Genomic DNA, 18743 nt, shown 5'->3' with positions numbered 1-18743 from the left:
TTGTGCCTGGAGCCAGCATGTGACCGCATCTTTGAGCTCTTCGTCGTCATCAAACCGCTGTGACCCGAGCCATTTCTTCAAATGCATGAAGAGGTGATAATCACTTGGCGCCAGGTCTGGGCTGTAAGGTGGATGGTTGATAACGTCCTACTTGAAGGACTCAAGAAGGGCCGTTGTTCTGTGAGCAGAGTGAGGACGGGCGTTATCGTGCAAAAAAACGATACCGGAAGTCAGCATACCACGGCGTTTGTTCTGTATAGCCCGTCGTAACTTTTTTATTGTTTCACAGTACACGTCTTGATTAATGGTCGTACCACGTTCCATGAATTCAACCAACAACACCCCTTTGGCATCCCAAAACACCGTTGCCATCAGTTTTCTGGCAGAAAAATCTTGCGAGGCTTTTCTTGGTTTGGTAGGCGAATTTGAATGTGCCCACATCTTTGATTGTTCTTTTGTCTCAGGGTTCACGTACTTAATCCAGGTTTCGTCACCGGTCACGATTCTGTTTAACAATGGTTCTCCTTCGTCCTCATAACGTGACAGAAAGTCTAATGCAGAGGCCATTCTTTGAGTTTTGTGGTGGTCGGTAAGAATTTTGGGCACCCATCGTGCACAGAACTTACGGTAACCCAATCTTGCTGTCACTATCTCGTACGAGAGAGTCTTAGAAATCTGTGGAAAACCAGTAGACAACTCCGACATTGAGAAACGTCGATTTTCACGAACTTTTGCATCAACTGTCTGAACGAGTTCGTCAGTCACCAATGATGGTCTACCACTCCTCTCTTCATCATGAACGTTTTCTCGTCCACTTTTAAATAAACGTACCCATTCACGGACAACTCCTTCACTCATAACTCTTGGTCCGTACACGGCACAAAGCTCACGATGAATAGCTGCTGCAGAATATCCTTTGGCTGTAAAAAACCTTTTGACAGCACGCACTTCACATTTGGCGGGGTTTTCTATTGCAGCACACATTTCAAACTGCCACAAAAACTAAACTAGCGCAGGTACGACGTTCACTCGACCACGGCTTGATGCCGACTGACCTGTTGAGTGCGTGAACGCACAGATGGCGTCGCTACTCCCCCCACAACCCGCACTGTGACCAATCGGAGGTTACTTTCTGAACCGCCCTCGTACATCGTAATTGGGTAAGATGGAGTTCGCCACCAATAAATCCTTTAGGTTGCTCTTAAATTGAATTTAATTAGTAGCTAAATCTTTATGGCTACTAGCAAGTTACTGAAAACGTATGTTGCTGAATACTTGGCACCTCTCTAGCCCAAATAAGCGGTATCAAATCTGTGCAAAATTTATGTTTACACCGTCCGCTCACATAAATGTGACCACCTATCAAAGCCCTAAATAACCACGTTTTTCAGTGCGGACCACTGCGAGACGTGTAGGAAGAGAGTTCAAAAATGTTCAAATGTGTGTGAAATCTTATGGGACTTGACTGCTAGGGTCATCAGTCCCTAAGCTTACACACCACTTAACCTAAATTTTCCTAGGACAAACACACACACACCCATGCCCGAGGGAGGACTCGAACCTGTGCCAGGATCAGCCGCACAGTCCATGACTGCAGCGCCTGAGACCGCTCGGCTAATCCCGCTCGGCTAGGAAGAGAGTCAGTGAATTTGTGGAAGGTAGCGACAAGCATGTGGAGCCGTGCCAATTCTAGTGGCGTGGAAAACTGTACTAGGTTTCTCGTCTGAGGATCCATGGCGCGAACAGTCCGATCGAAATGGTGCCATTGATTGTCGACTGGGTTTAAAACCGTAAACTGCTAATGCTGCCACATGCCGTCTGCGAATGCTTATTCCACTTTGACTTCGAATATAGGTGGTAGTCATATTAACGTGACTCGACCTTGTGTTTCTCGTGCTGATTCCATGAACTGAACTGTTAATTTGAGAAGGTTGTAAGTAGGCTGTTTAGGTTTTTTTATTGGTAACGCCACCTCTGTATGAAAATCACTGGCTGTGCTGTGTGCAGTCTGTGGCTGCTTTGCATTGTTGTAATACTTGCCATTGTAGTGTTAGGCAGCTGGCTGTGAACAGCGCGTAGCGTTGCGCAGTTGGAGGTGAGCCGCCAGCAGTGGTGGATGTGGGTAGAGAAATGGCGGAGTTTGGAAATTTTTAAAATTGGATGTCATGAACTGCTATGTATATTATGAGTTTTCAACACTATTAAGGTAAATACATTGTTTGTTCTCTATTAAAATATTTCATTTTCTAAATATGCCTATCAGTAGTTAGTGCCTTCCGTAGTTTGAATCTTTTATTTAGCTGGCAGTAGTGGCGCTCGCTGTATTGCAGTAGTTCGAGTAACCAAGATTTTTGTGAGGTAAGTGATTTGTGAAACGTATAGGTTAATGTTAGTCAGGGCCATTCTTTTGTAGGGATTCTTGAAAGTCAGATTGCGTTGCGCTAAAAAATATTGTGTGTCAGGATAAGCACACTCTTGTATAATTTTTCAAAGGGGACGTTTCAAGGTGATTTATTATTAAGACGAATTCCATTAACAATTGGGAAGCAGTAGTTAATACTTCTGATATCCTCCTTGCCTCGGCACTCGTGTGTAATTTTGTTTCCTAGATAGGACATCACACCTTCCACAACTGTGTCTACTAAGCAATGAATAATAAGTCGAGTGGTTGTAAGCTGGTATCCCAGTGAGCAGGTCTTTGACGTGTTGATGAATTGTGATGTGGTCAGTGTTCGAAATTGCAGAGTTTATTACATTAAGCTCTGATGGGAAGAAATTTTTTGTATTTTATTTCATTACTACTTTCAGTCAGGAATGATCATTTTCAGATACGTCTGCGTTAATAAAATGGTAGTGCCGCCTTCGTCGTCATGTGGTTAACTTAGTACCGCGAAGATCCCTGTTTCAATTTCCAATTACCACTAGTGGTACAAAGCTCTGGAACGGGACCAGCTCAGTTTCATGATGATACTTATAATCCGTCTTGATTGCAAAATTTTTATTCATGTGACCGGTTACGGTTCATCTAGAACCATTTTCAGATCTGATATTTCGGTTACAGGAGTTCTGGACGGGTTACTAAATGGGTTCAAATGGCTCTGAGCACTATGGGACTTAACATCTGTGGTCATCAGTCCCCTAGAACTTAGAACTACTTAAACCTAACTAACCTAAGGACATCACACACATCCATGCCCGAGGCAGGATTCGAACCTGCGACCGTAGCAGTTCCACGGTTCCGGACTGCAGCGCCTAGAACCGCAAGACCACCGCGGCCGGCGGACGGGTTACTCCTGTAACCGAAATATCAGATCTGAAGATGGTTCTAGATGAACCGAAACCGGTCACATGAATAAAAATTTTGCACTCAAGACGGATTATAAGTGTAGTGTTGGCAGAAGAGCCAACACCGTATTGCTAGAGGAGGCCGAAATGCACGCGTTTAATTACACGCAGACTGGCGTGAGGTCTGGAACAGGTCAGAGAAATGAGAACTTAGAAAAACGGACGCAGTTGCTGTAATACTTAACTTTAATCCATAATTGTAGAACATCGCTCTTGATGATACATGCTTCACAATATAAATATCAATTGAATACGGCGCCTTGCTAGGTCGTAGCAAATGACGTAGCTGAAGGCTATGCTAAACTGTCGTCTCTGCAAATGAGAGCGTATGTAGACAGTGAACCATCGCTATGAACGTCGGCTGTACAACTGGGGCGAGTGCAAGGACGTCTCTCTAGACCTGCCGTGTGGCGGCGCTCGGTCTGCGATCACTGACAGTGGCGACACGCGGGTCCGACGTATACTAACGGACCGCGGCCGATTTAAAGGCTACCACCTAGCAAGTGTGGTGTCTGGCGGTGACACCACAATAAGTAACATTGTAAAATTCACTGATTGGTGCTATCCCATCAGACATTTTGTCTGTATTTGCTCAGTTTGATGAGGACAACTGCAAAGCTATTTGATAAAATGGGCAGCCAGATTAACGCGAAAGCAGACGAAGTGCCGTCAAATTGAAAGGATTGTGCCAGGGTAGGTGCCACAAGATATATGGCTCATTCATCCAAATAAGAGAGCTGATGCGTTATGATGCTCGCTTGTTGAAGAGGGTGGCATGCACAGTAACTGCGGTCTCTCTGCAGAAAGTTCAACATATTGATGAAATCCCTGCCTGGGCAGTAAATGGGCAAACGCTCATAAAACTATGAATAATGTCAAATGATGCAAGCGATCTGGTGTTCCTGAAGAATATGACATTCACTAACGCCATATCGAGTGACTGGACAGATGCTCGTCAAGAAACAGAAGTGACTGAGGTACTTATTCTACTACTGTTTCAAACATGAGATTCAGTTTTCTACAAAACTACACAAATGGAAACTAATCACCTGTAGTACTCTGTTACGTATTAATACCGGCGTTGATGACCGTGTTTGCAAACGAAGTTACGTATATGCGTTTCCGAGTCTAGTTCGTTGTGATTCACTACAGAAATGAGTGAAGTAAACAATGAGATAAATGAATATCCCATCTACACAACACTGCATCTCTTTTCTTGCGATGTGTGTCATTCATTAACGGGTTTTCTTCAGCACATTATCCCGAATTTTGTTTGGGATATTGCTGGACACAAGTCAAGACCGACATTATGTTATGGTTTTTTCGAAGCGACAATCGTCAGTAAAAAGTTGTCTGTATACATTAGTTTAAAACTGAAATTCAAACTGTCGAGGATGATAGCCTCAGTTCACATCAGAGAATGAAGACCTACCACCAGCGTTTGCCACGTTGACCTTCTTGAACCATCTGTAGGTGTTTCGCCGTATTTCATCGAAATAGTTTCCTCAGAATGATTTAACAATGGCCAATCAACAACGACCAACTGCAGCTCGACACACCGCGTGCTAGCGGTATTCTGAATTCAAGAAGTCTATGGAGATTTGTCCATATTCAAGATTAAGAAACTCTACAGCCATACTGATGGCAGCTGCGGTCCTTCCATGTTGTCGTTGACTACTGGCCACGAGGTCGGCTGGGTCACAACGTGTAATCGACTATAGGGCTATATTAAAACATTTTCAATCGGCTACTTTAATTTTCAGAACAATGGTGGAGAGTGTGTGTGTGAATACGTGGAGATCAAAGGATCAAAATATGGTTATCATCATTTTTCTCCTGATGACGAGAAAAGTGGTTATAGTTCTCAAAAATAACAATTTTTATTTTGACTCTGGGTGCTAATGTGTCAAGCTATTTTTGTTCAGTAATGGCTGAATCAGTTTATCTGTATCTCGGGACTGTTTTGCCTTTCAGAAGATGGACTTGCGGCTATCATCTTCGACCTCTTTGCTGCTGGATCTGATACAGTTTCGAACACTCTGGCCTTCGCCATAATGTACATGATCCTGTATCCGGAGGTCCAAGAGAAGGTGCAGAAGGAGCTGGATACTGTGGTCGGTCATTCTAGAAGAATTTCACTCGAAGACAGGCCACGGTTAGTCAAAGAAGAAAATTAAGGAACAAATCACGTTTAAAGACGATGTCTTTACTTCTTTTGGAGCAAAAATATTTTTTACAGGCTGCCGTACTTCGAGGCTGTGATAGCTGAGATTTCCCGCATAAACACCACTGCACCCATGTGCCCCCCGCACTTAGCGCTTAAGGACACCACTCTACACGGGTACAACATACCTAAGGTACGTATTGTTGTGTCAAAAAAAAAAAAAAAATGGCTCTGAGCACTATGGGACTTAACTGCTGAGGTCATTAGTCCCCTAGAACTTAGAACTAATTAAACTAACTAACCTAAGGACATCACAAACATCCATGCCCGAGGCAGGATTCGAACCTGCGACCGTAGTGGTCGCGCGGTTCCAGACTGTATCGCCTAGAACCGCTCGGCCACCCCGGCCGGCTATTGTTGTGTCCTTGTCGCTACTGTAGTACCTTGTACCATGGAAAGCAAGGGAGAGGACATTATTTTTTGGCCGGTATCCTCTTTCTAGAACACAACTGCATACATGTATTAACATGGTTCTTTATTTACTTGAAGACAGACCTTATTTACTTAAACAGATAGCTGCTACTTAACTTTCACAGCGTCCATGTGTTGTGGTACAAGTTCTTCCACATTCACGTTAGCCTCACTGTTGGTGAAGTACTCTGGTCGCTATACACTCTCGTAACCGGTGATGGAAGTGAGCGTTTGGCGTCATTGGCCGGGACGCCCCTTGCGGGGCAGGTCCGGCCGCCGTGGTGCAACACAACAACCAGTCCCTGAGCGGAGATAATTCCCCGACACAGCCAGGAATCGAACGCGGAACCGTAGGACGGCAATAATTCACGCTGACCACTCAGCTATCGGGGCGGACACTCTCGTAGCCGGTGATGTGAAATGACTAACGCGAAATAGAATACCTACCGATCTAGTGACTGAGTTAGTGACAGAGACTGAGACAGACTGACCCCTCTTGTCAGCTGCGGCCATCTAAATACACTACTGGCCATTAAAATTGCTACACCAAGAAGAAATGCAGATGATAAACGAGTATTCACTGGACAAATATAATATACTCGAACTGACATGTGATTACATTTTCACGCAATTTGGGTGCATATATCCTGAGAAATCAGTACCCTGAACAACCACCTCTGGCCGTAATAACGGCCTTGATACGCCTAGGCATTGAGTCAAACAGAGCTTGGATGGCGTGTACAGGTACAACTGCACATGCAGCTTCAACACGATACCACAGTTCATCAAGAGTAGTGACTGGCGTATTGCGACGAGCCAGTTGCTCGGCCACCATTAAGCAGACGTTTTCAATTGGTGAGAGATCTGGAGAATGTGCTGGACAGGGCAGCAGTCGAACATTTTCTGTATCCAGAAAGGCCCGTATAGGACCTGGAACATGCGGCCGTGCATTATCCTGCTGAAATGTAGGGTTTCGCAGGGATCGAATGAAGGGTAGAGCCACGGGTCGTAACACAACTGAAATGTAACGTCCACTGTTCAAAGTGCCGTCAATGCGAACAAGAGGTGACCGAGACGTGTAACCAATGGCACCACATACCATCACCCATAAGCCACATGGCGATGACGAACACACGCTTCCAATGTGCGTTCACCGCGATGTCGCCAAACACGGATGCGACCATCATGATGCTGTAAACAGAACCTGGATTCATCCGAAAAAATGACGTTTTCCATTCGTGCACCCAGGTTCGTCGTTGAGTACACCATCGCAGGCGCTCCTGCGTGTGATGCACTGTCCAGGGTAACCGCAGCCAAGGTCTTCGGGCTGACAGTCCATGCTGCTGCAAACATCGTCGAACTGTTCGTGCAGATGGTTGTTGTCTTGCAAACGTCCCCATCTGTTGACTCAGGGATCGAGACGTGGCTGCACGATCCGTTACAGCCATGCGGATAAGATGCCTGTCATCTTGACTGCTAGTGATACGAGGCCGTTGGGATCCAGCACGGTGTTCCGTATTACCCTCCTGTAACCACTGATTCCATATTCTGCTAACAGTCATTGGATCTCAACCAACGCGAGCAGCAATGTCGCGATACGATAAACCGCAATCGCGATAGGCTACAATCCGACCTTTATCAAAGTCGGAAACGTGATGGTGCGCATTTCTCCTCCTTACACGAGGCATCACAACAATGTTTCACCAGGCAACGCCGGTCAAGTGCTGTTTGTGTACGAGAAATCGGTTGGAAACTTTCCTCATGTCAGCACGTTATAGGTGTCGCCACCGGCGCCAATCTTGTGTGAATGCTCTGAAAAGCTAATCATTAGCATATCACAGCATCTTCTTTCTGTCGGTTCAATTTCGCGTTTGTAGCACGTCATCTTGATGGTGTAGCAGTTTTAATGGCCAGTAGTGTACCTGTGGTCGAGAAGTCGTTGGCGGTTCATTGTTTGCGAGTCTGTCTTTGGCCTCTCTCCTGGCAGGTGCGCTTGATCCAGTGTCTACTATCGATCTTCTTGCTGCATATGTGCCGACCGGTGTACTGGCGACAGCTTACACCAGCACACATATCACATTTACGCAGTTGATGTTCAAAAAGGTGCAGCCACCCTCATTAGGCAATCTTTTGATTTGATATGGCTTTTCAAAGAATGTTATGTTTTTCAGCCATCATTCTGGTCCACAAAAAACATCAAAGATTTCTAAAATAAAGACACAGTATTTCATAGACCAAAGGTTCCGTTATTTGATATGAAACCATCGAAATCTTAGGACTCGTATTTTTCTACACAATTGTAGGAATGTCTGTGGAGTGAGCATTCAGATGCACAGAACAGAATTTTTGTAGCCAACATACGCTTCCTTCAAAGTCAAGTGGTTATGGTAAGGTGCGAGAATTGCCCTTAAGTGCACTGTAGATTTGGAATGTCATCACCATTACATCGTTAGTACAAACAGATCCCGTTCAAAAGTATAATGGATCATGTACACACGATTCATACGGATCTTAACAGTTTTCATTTGATATCTGGAATGAATTTGGCTTAAATATTTCAAGGATAAAAGCAAAGGCGCTTCGCTTGATTGTAATAAGTACTAGAACCTAGATACTGCTTTTTCTGTTATTGCAAAACAATGACAGTCAGTGCTATTATGTTATGTCTCGAATTCAACTTTATCGTACTGCCGCCCCTCTATTTCAATAAATTATGTTACCGCTGCATTAATAAATGACTTTACAGTACGCAAAAAACATAAAATCTGTAGCTATGACTTGCAACAAATTAGCGATTTGTCACACTATGAAATATTTTTATGAACAAAATTCTTCCGTTTTTCCTTTCTCATACGGCGCAACGTTCGTTCGACCATACGAAACTCAACTATTAAGCGCACATTATCATTTTCCACGTCATAGTTAGGCCTGTTGTGCATGTAGCTGGACATTGAGTTGCTCCACACTCACAGAGTGGCGGCTCCTCTAGGAAACCCCAGTTAGTCAAAATTCTTCCGTTTTTCCTTTCTCATACGGCGCAACGTTCGTTCGACCATACGAAACTCAACTATTAAGCGCACATTATCATTTTCCACGTCATAGTTAGGCCTGTTGTGCATGTAGCTGGACATTGAGTTGCTCCACACTCACAGAGTGGCGGCTCCTCTAGGAAACCCCAGTTAGTCAAAATTCTTCCGTTTTTCCTTTCTCATACGGCGCAACGTTCGTTTGACCATACGAAACTCAACTATTAAGCGCACATTATCATTTTCCACGTCATAGTTAGGCCTGTTGTGCATGTAGCTGGACATTGAGTTGCTCCACACTCACAGAGTGGCGGCTCCTCTAGGAAACCCCAGTTAGTCAGATTGCTCTTACATGATGTGAACATAATACTTTTATATGAAGGGCTTATTTAAATAGTGGCACAAGTCTGAGATACAGAGTCCCAAAGTTAAATGAGCGCTGAAAAATCTGCAGTTGAGATACCAAAAATATTAAAGCATATGGCTTCTTGGTAGAGATAAATCTTTCTTTCTGTTTGTTTCGACCATTAATGTCAGAAGCATTATAGACAGAAAAGTGGAGGTAATGGACTTGTACCACTATTGAAATAAGCCCTTCATATGATTCCTATACATTTAATTATTACCGGAATCTGATTAAATATTTATTCTCCGGATAGGAGTTAAAGCTGAACATCCAGCTAAATTAACATCAGATCAAAGCCGACGCCATTCAGAATCCAGGGAGCTAACAAAGCGAGCGAGCAAAATAAGCAAAAAATGATATCAGAAGCACGGGAACAAATCCTTGAACTAAAGAAACAAGCAGCTAAAATAGGTCTTCACATCTCCTTTGAAAAAACTAAGATACTGACAAACATCAAGCACTCATGTAAATACCTCAAAGTTAAAAAAAAAAAAAAGGATCAATGGCTCTGTTCACAATGGGACTTAACATCTGAGGTCATCAGTCCCCTAGAACTTAGAACTACTTAAACCTAACTAACCTAAGGACATCACACACTTCCATGTCCGAGGCAGGGTTGGACCCTGCGACCGTAGCGGTCGCGCGGTTCCAGACTGAAGCGCCTAGAACCGCTCGGCCACACTGGCCGGCCTCAAAGTTCAAGAACAAAAGATTGAAATAGTAAAAGAATTCAAATAGCTCGCGGATTGGATTAGTTGGAGTGCTGGGGAAAACAAAGCATTGGAATCCAGAAAAAATAAACTTGAATTGGCCTTCCAACTAACAAAAAATACATACAACAAAAATCCCTTTCATGGGGGTCCAAAATTACACATTACAAGACAGTGATTAAGCCAGAAGCACTGTATCCAGCAGAAACACTTAACATGAATTTCAAAGGCGAAATGGGGAAACTTGAGCTAAAGGAAAGAAAAATTTTAAGCAAAATCATAGGACCAAAATTTCGAGACACTACGATGTTATACATAAAAAATGAAACACTCTACAAGAAAACTGAAAAACTTCCAGATGCTATGCGAAAAAGGAGGATTAATTTTTATGGTCATCTTCTCAGAATGAATTCCAACAGATTAACCAAACAAATCTTTGACTGTTTCCGTAAACGCAAAACGAAACACAACTGATTTAAAGAAACTGAGAAAGACCTAGTAGAATTAAAGATTTCAGATAATTCACTTATCGATCGAACAGCTAAATTAATTACTAAAGATGAAAACATAAAGTTCCAAGACAAATCTACACAAAATCCAAACCCTTCGCCTCGGAAGAAGAGGGGAAAAGGTCAGAAAGAATGAGGAAATACTGGGCTTTAAGAAAAGAACAACGCACAAAGAAATGATTTCTCCAGCATATCCCAAAGAGGGTGAAACGAAAGAAGAAGAAGAAAGTGATATCGGGGACCCTTGTACAATGGTTTATTTAAGCACTTATGTCGGTGATCTTTGTCCATTTAGAGATTACATTTACGGTTACAGTTCTGGTATCTAGATTCAGTTTATATGTCCCTAAAGTTTTATACTTTTCGTTTGCGCACTTTACAGTGTCTGTCTCCATATATTTACGTTAATAAAATTTGCAAAGTTCGGCTGTGACGCGATAACACAGTCAGCGGACTGGCTCGTAAGAGACGTGAGGCGTATTTTCTGTAGTATTTCTGAATATATTTTCCATTTTGTGATTGTAATCATGCATCAGATCAATGAAACAAAGGCTGCATAGCGGCTGTTTTACTGAAGGCCATATGTGATCAGTGAATATCGTTTCTGCTCTTACAAAAAACATGTTTTGTAGCACTGCTGCATGATAGTGGTGTTAAAACAATATTGCGCATGCTGTAGTTATGGAAGCATTGCTAATGATTCTAGATAATACTAAAGTACTAGTAATAACAGAAATAAAAAAAACTAATTTTCATATGGACGATGCTTCCCGGTCTAGGATTCAGATTGGAGTTTAGAGGTGCAAAAATCACTAACAGGTAGTTAGCAAACATCAGACGCTGGGAACTGGAAATCTCCAGATAGTCAGAAAGAAAGTAAAGCAATATAACTTAATTCTCACTAGTTTTATAATTTATACCCTGTTAATAGCGGTTAACATCAATGTTTGTGTTGAACGGATTTATAATTTTTCTGGTATGTAATTATTTGATAACGTTATCAGAAATCATAAACTTTCGTAAATGTCTATTACGAAATACACTACTGGCCATTAAAATTGCTACACCACGATGATGACGTGCTACAGACGCGAAATTTAACCGACAGGAAGAAGATGCTGTGATATGCAAATCATTAGCTTTTCAGAGCATTCACACAAGGTTGGCGCCGGTGGCGACACCTACAACGTGCTGACATGAGGAAAGTTTTCTCATACACAAACAGCAGTTGACGGGCGTTGCCTGGTGAAGCGATGTTGTGATGCCTCGTGTAAGGAGGAGAAATGCGCACCATCACGTTTCCAACTTTGATAAAGGTCGGATTGTAGCCTAACGCGATTGTGGTTTATCGTATCGCAACATTGCTGCTCGCGTTCGTTGAGATCCAATGACTGTTAGCAGAATATGGAATCGGTGGTTTCAGGAGGGTAATACGGAACGCCGTGCTGGATCCCAACAGCCTCATATCACTAGCAGTCGAGAAGACAGACATCTTATCCGCATGGCTGTAACGGATCGTGCAGCCACGTCTCGATCTCTGAGTCAACAGATGGGGACGTTTGAAAGATAACAACCATCTGCACAACAGTTCGACGACGTTTGCAGCAGCATGGACTATCAGCTCGGAGACCATAGCTGCGGTTACCCTTGACGCTGCATCACAGACAGCAGCGCCTGCGATGGTGTACTCAACGACGAACCTGGGTGCACGAATGGCAAAACGTCATTTTTTCGGATGAGTCCAGGTTCTGTTTACAACATCATGATGGTCGCATCTGTGTTTGGCGACATCGCAGTGAACGCACATTAGAAGTGTGTATTCGTCATCGTCATACTGGCGTCTCACCCGGCGTGATGGTATGGGGTGCCATTGCTTACACGTCTCGGTCACCTCTTGTTCGCATTGACGGCACTTTGAACAGTGGTCATTACATTACAGATGTGTTACGACCCGTGGCTCTACCCTTCATTCGATCCCTGCGAAACCCTACATTTCAGCAGGATAATGCACGACCGCATGTTGCAGGACCTGTACGGGCCTTTCTGGATACAGAAAATGTTCGACTGCTGCCCTGGCCAGCACGTTCTCCAGGTCTCTCACCAATTGAAAACGTCTGGTCAATGGTGGCCGAGCAACTGGCTCGTCACAATACGCCAGTCACCACTCTTGATGAACTGTGGTATCGTGTTGAAGCTGCATGGGCAGCTGTACCTGTACACGCCATCCAAGCTCTGTTTGACTCAATGCCCAGGCGTATCAAGGCTGTTATTACGGTCAGAGGTGGTTGTTCTGGGTTCTGATTTCTCAGGTTCTATGCAGCCAAATTGCGTAAAAATGTAATCGCATGTCAGTTCTAGTATAATATATTTGTCCTATGAATACCTGTTTACGATCTGCATTTCTTCTTGGTGTAGCAGTTTTAATGGCCAGTAGTGTAGTACAATCAGACGACACTAGAGCGGTGACGAGTGAAAGCTCGAAAATTTGATAGAAACATAATTGCAAACTCTTATTTATTGATTAGTTGTTGTTGTTACATATGGCGTATACCCTAGAAGATATTTTAGTCCTCGCTTCACAGTTATTTTTGTTATGAAAATCCACAATGCCATACAAGCGCTAAGGCAGGTCGAGGATATACAGTATTACCAAAAACAGTCACTAGATTCCAGGCGGATCAAAGGATCGAACGGAACCTGAGATTTCCCGAAACATGACGTAAACTGTTCGAACTGTTCGAGTCGTACTCAAAAAAGTCAGAACCAGAAGCTTAGAACCTGATTTTTATAATTTCCACAGATGAAGACGTATTCATTCGTCACATTCCGTTGATATCCAGTGATTCAAATATGCCCATCGCTTTAAAGCGACTGCAGTTTCCCATGAGGCTTACATTCGCTTTGAGTATCAACAAGGCACAGGGCCCATCACTTTGAATGGCAGGTATTAAATATCCTGGGCAATGCCGGTCACTCTCTAGTATGCCAGTAAAGTAGTGTAGTTCGCATAATAATCAAGTTGTATAGATTGACTGTAGTCACAATTTATAGTTACTATAGTATACACTAGCAACCTGGATATGCTGGTTCTCCTTGCTAAGGGATGACGTGATGGAAAATGAGTGAACGAATGAATGGAAACACTGTTTTCCGTTGATGAAATCATCTCAGTTTATCAACCGTGCTGTGGCATCGTATTGTTGCAACGTCATGACGAGATTCCCACTCGTCATCTTCAGGTGGAGTGTCAGGTTGAAGTCCAATTCGTTCTTTTATACCCGAGAGCCAAATGGGTGGACCAGCCGTGTGATCCTGAAACAAACGTCTCGGCCAGTGGTGGAGCTCCTCAGTGGGGTGAATTAGGGTCCGGACGTCGAATCCCAGGGCTGCTTGTGTGTTCCTTCCACTGCCTCCACAGCTTTCACCTCAGACCGTTCCCTCAATACTTTTGCTAATGCTACATGCCATGCGGAGCTTAGCTTGGAGTCGCTGTCCCAGTTGACAAGATCATCGCGTACTCTTATTCTAGCTGCCTCTTTGATGGCGGAATCGCAGAACCTGTTGGTTCGGAACAGCGCCTTTCTCTGTTCAAAAACGGACATGCGTCCTTCATTGATGCAGTGTCACACTGTGGCACCTCCCACCATCCGCCGTAAGATGTCTCTCGAAGCGACTAGCCCACCCATTGGGCCCTCGCTGTAGCGGTTACAGAGGAACGAAATGGACATGAAACATGTCTTGCCTGAAGATTACGAGTAGGAAACACGTCGAAACGGTGAGACAACACGACGCCACGACGGGACTGACAACCCGAGAAGATTTCATGGGTGAAATTCGTGGAGAAAGTCTGCGTTTCTAAACAAATCTAGTGTACTAAAAATGTTTCCTCTTAAAGCTTTTTTGTAAGAAATTATAAGACATCCCTTATATTTAGATGCCATACTGCACTTAATAGCAAAAAAAAAAAAAAAAAAAAAAAAAACTGGTACACCTGCATAATATAGTGTAGGGGCCCCACGAGCACGTAGAAGCACCGCAATACGACATGGCATGGACTCGAAGAATGTCCGAAGTTGTGCTGGAGGGAACTGACACCATGAATCCTGCAAGGCTGTTTATAAAGCCTCAAGAGTGCTAGGAGCTGGAGTTCTCTTAATAGCAAACTGATGTGCTCAATAATGTTCATGTCTGGGGAGTTTGGTGGGCTGCGGAAGTGTTTAAACGGAGAAGGGTGTTCCTGGAGCCACTCTGTAGCAGTTCTGGACGTGTGCGGTGTCGCGTTGTCCTGCTGGAACTGCCCAGGTCCGTCGAAATGCACAATGGACTTGAATGGATGGAGGTGATCAGACAGGATACTTATGTACGTGTCACCTGTCACAGTCGTATTTAGACGTATCAGGAGTCCCTTATCACTCCAACTGCACACGTCCCACACCATTACACAGCCTCCACCACTTTGAACAGTCCCATGCTGACGTGCAGGGTCCATGGATTCATGAGGCTGTCTTCATATCCAAACACGTCCATCCGCTCGATACAATGTGAAACGAGACTCGTCTCAAGAGGCCACATGTTTCCAGTCATGAACAGACCAATGTCGGTGTTGACGGCCCCAGGCGACGCGTAAACCTTTGTGTTGTCTAGACATCAAGGGTACACGAGTGGGCCTTCGGCTACGAAAGCCCATATCGATGACGTTTCGTTGAATGGTTCGCACGGCAACAGTTGTTTACGGCCCTGCAATCAAACCTGCAGCAAATTGGGGTAGCGCTGCACTTCTGTCACGTTGAACGATTCTCTTCAGCCGTCGTTGGTCCTGTTCCTGCATGATCTTTTTCCGGCAGCAGTGATGTCGCAGGTTCATGATATTCACGGTACACTCGTGAAATGGTCGTACTGGAAAATCCCCACTTCATCACTACTACGGAGATGCTTGTCCCACCGTTCGTGGGCTAACTATAACACCAAGTTCATACTCACTTAAGTCTTGATAACCTGCCATTGTAGCAGCAGTAACCGATCTAACAACTGCGCAAGACACTTGTCTTATACAGGATGTTACAAAAAGGTACGGCCAAACTTCCAGGAAACATTCCTCACACACAAATAAAGAAAAGATGTTATGTGGACATATGTCCGGAAACGCTTAATTTCCATGTTAGAGCCCATCCTAGTTTCGTCAGTATGTACTGTACTTCCTCGATTCACTGCCATGATTTCATACAGGATACTCTACCTGTGCTGCTAGAACATGTGCCTTTACAAGTACGACACAACATGCGGTTCATGCACGATGGAGCTCCTGCACATTTCAGTCGAAGTGTTCGTACGCTTCTCAACCACAGATTCGGAGACCGATGGATTGGTAGAGGCGGACCAATTCCATGGCCTCCACGCTCTCCTGACCTCAACCCTCTTGACTTTCATTTATGGGGGCATATGAAAGCTCTTGTCTACGCAACCCCGGTACCAAATGTAGAGACTCTTCGTGCTCGTATTGTGGACGGCTGTGATACAATACGCCATTCTCCAGGGCTGCATCAGCGCATCAGGGATTCCATGCGACGGAGGGTGGATGCATGTATCCTCGCTAACGGAGGACATTTTGAACATTTCCTGTAATTTCCTGTAACAAAGTGTTTGAATTCACGCTGGTACGTTCTGTTGCTGTGTGTTTCCATTCCATGATTAATGTGATTTGAAGAGAAGTAATAAAATGAGCTCTAACATGGAAAGTAAGCGTTTCCGGACACATGTCCACATAACATATTTTCTTTCTTTGTGTGTGAGGAATGTTTCCTGAAAGTTTGGCCGTACTTTTTTGTAACACCCTGTATAGTAGTTGCAGACCGCCGCGCCGTATTCTGGCTGTTTACATATCTTTGTGTATGAATACGTATGCCTATATCAGTTTCTTTGGCGCTTCAGTTTACATGCCATACTAGTCTTCAAATATATTGTGAACTTAATGTTGTGTGCCTGCGTATTTCAACGCGCACAGCTTTAACAAACACTAATCTCTGACGGAGTTTAACACTTCGCACGAGCGCTCACTGGCTGGTGTGTGTGCAGGGTACGTGGTTCTTCATCAGCCTGTGGTGCGCGATGCACGACAGGGAGCACTGGGGGGACCCGCACGTGTTCCGACCGGAGCGCTTCCTCGACAGGGAGACGGGCGCCTTCACGCGGGACCCGTACGTCATCAACTTCGGCACCGGCGCGCGCTCCTGCCTCGGGATGCCTCTGGCCAAGAACAACCTGTTCCTCTTCCTGGGCACCATCTTGCAGGACCTGGCCGTGTCGCTGCCGGCCGGCGAGCCCAGGCTGTCGACGGACCCACTGCCGGGGCTCACGGTCGCTCCCAGGCCGTTCAGGGCGCACTTCGCCACCAGATGAACATCTCAACACCCAAGTCGACACTTCTGAATTCTGTCCGTGTGTGTCTGTCGTCGAAACATAAAGTATTTGTATTTTTGTTGAATGTGCAAGTACGAGTCTATTATGGCGACTTTGTTTTTATAGCTACAAAGGGTGTAATGTTACAGCTGACAAAATACATTACAATTATGTTATACATAAACTTGTTGCCTCAATAAAGATTGCTACTATCAGAGTTCTTGTTTGTACTTCTTAAGTAATAGAACCCAGTACGTTGTACTCGATGGTGAGTGTTCATCGGAGGTGAGGGTATCATCTGGAGTGCCCAAGGGAAGTGTGGTAGGTCCGCTGTTGTTTTCTATCTACATAAATGATCTTTGGGATAGGGTGGATAGCAATGTGCGGCTGTTGGCTGATGATGCTGTGGTGTACGGGAAGGTGTCGTCGTTGAGTGACTGTAGGATGATACAAGATGACTTGGACAGGATTTCTGATTGGTATAAAGATGGCAGCTAACTCTAAATATAGATAAATGTAAATTAATGCAGATGAATGGGAAAAAGCATCCTGTATTGTTGGAATACTCCATTAGTAGTGTAGCGCTTGGCAGTCACGTAGATTAAATATTTGGGCGTAACATTGCAGAGCGATATGAAGTGGGACAAGCATGTAATGGCAGTTGCGGGGAAGGGGGATAGTCCTCTTCGGTTCATTGGTAGAATTTTGGGAAGATGTGGTTCATCTGTAAAGGAGACCGCTTATAAAACACTAACACGACCTATTCTTGAGTACTGCTCGAACGTTTGGGATCCCTATCATGTCGGACTGAGGGAGGACATAGAAGCAATTCCGAGGTGGGCTGCTAGATTTGTTACTGGTAGGTTTGATCATCACGTGAGTGTTACGGAAATGCTTCAGGAACTCGGATGGGAGTCTCTAGAGGAAAGGAGGCGTTCTTTTCGTGAATCGCTGCTGAGGAAATTTAGAGAACCAGCATTTGAGGCTGACTGCAGTACAATTTTACTGCCGTCAACTTAAATTTCGCGGAAAGACCACAAAGATAAGATAAGAGGGAGTAGGGCTCGTACAGAGGCATATAGGCAGTCGTATTCCCTCGTTCTGTGTGGGAGTGGAACAGGGAGAGAAGATGCTGGTTGTGGTACGAGGTACCCTGCGCCACGCACCGTATGGTGGATTGCGGAGTATGTATGGAGAGTAGATTTAGATGTACTGAAGTTGTATAACGGGTGGTTTTGTTAAGTGGGAACAAACAGAGGATAAAGAGCAATATAGGTCGTATTGTGAGCTTTCTGTATAAATTTATTTGTAGATAAAAATAGTGAATATTCTTTTTCCAAACACTGTTGCCTCTCTTAAAGTGTGCTTTAGATATCATATTCAAATGCTGAATAATACTGACTGTTGGTTGGCCCTTTGTTGCGCATGCAAACAGTGCCGTGAAAAAAAAAAAGAAATTAAGCTTAGTGAAACACTGAATTTGAAATAATAAACACTAATCTAATTAAAGGCACTGGGCGTATCAGCGTTTTATAGAGTCTGCAGTTAGTCTCTCGTGATAGAACCATTGATTTACAATGTCGCAGCATTCCAAAATAAGATCGATGACACACACAGTGGTTACGGTTACTACAAGCCACACCACAAGTTGGGAAACGGGGCCAAATTTCTAGTAGCTTAATTTCGAGTTGAGATTTTCACAAATGTTTTATTCGT

At 44.2% G+C, this 18743-nt stretch overlaps 1 protein-coding gene across 3 annotated transcripts in view; it reads left to right on the top strand.

Moving 5' to 3' along the window:
- Positions 1-17244, top strand: part of LOC126262322 (methyl farnesoate epoxidase-like) — a 352434-nt gene extending 335190 nt beyond the window's left edge. For 2 of the 3 annotated variants that reach the window (XM_049958876.1, XM_049958877.1), the window contains exons 7-9: positions 5320-5500; positions 5585-5702; positions 16704-17244. In XM_049958876.1, the coding sequence (XP_049814833.1) occupies positions 5320-5500; positions 5585-5702; positions 16704-17027 (623 nt within the window). In that variant the 3' untranslated portion in view covers positions 17028-17244. The remainder of the gene's footprint in view (positions 1-5319; positions 5501-5584; positions 5703-16703) is intronic. The other variant, XM_049958875.1, reaches the window with a different exon arrangement.
- The last annotated feature ends 1499 nt before the right edge of the window (positions 17245-18743 follow it).

The sequence above is a fragment of the Schistocerca nitens genome, chromosome 6 (assembly GCF_023898315.1).
Source record: "Schistocerca nitens isolate TAMUIC-IGC-003100 chromosome 6, iqSchNite1.1, whole genome shotgun sequence".
NCBI lineage: Eukaryota > Metazoa > Arthropoda > Insecta > Orthoptera > Acrididae > Schistocerca > Schistocerca nitens.
The sequence above is the reverse complement of the archived record's forward strand: the minus strand, read 5'-3'. Positions and strand labels throughout refer to the sequence as shown.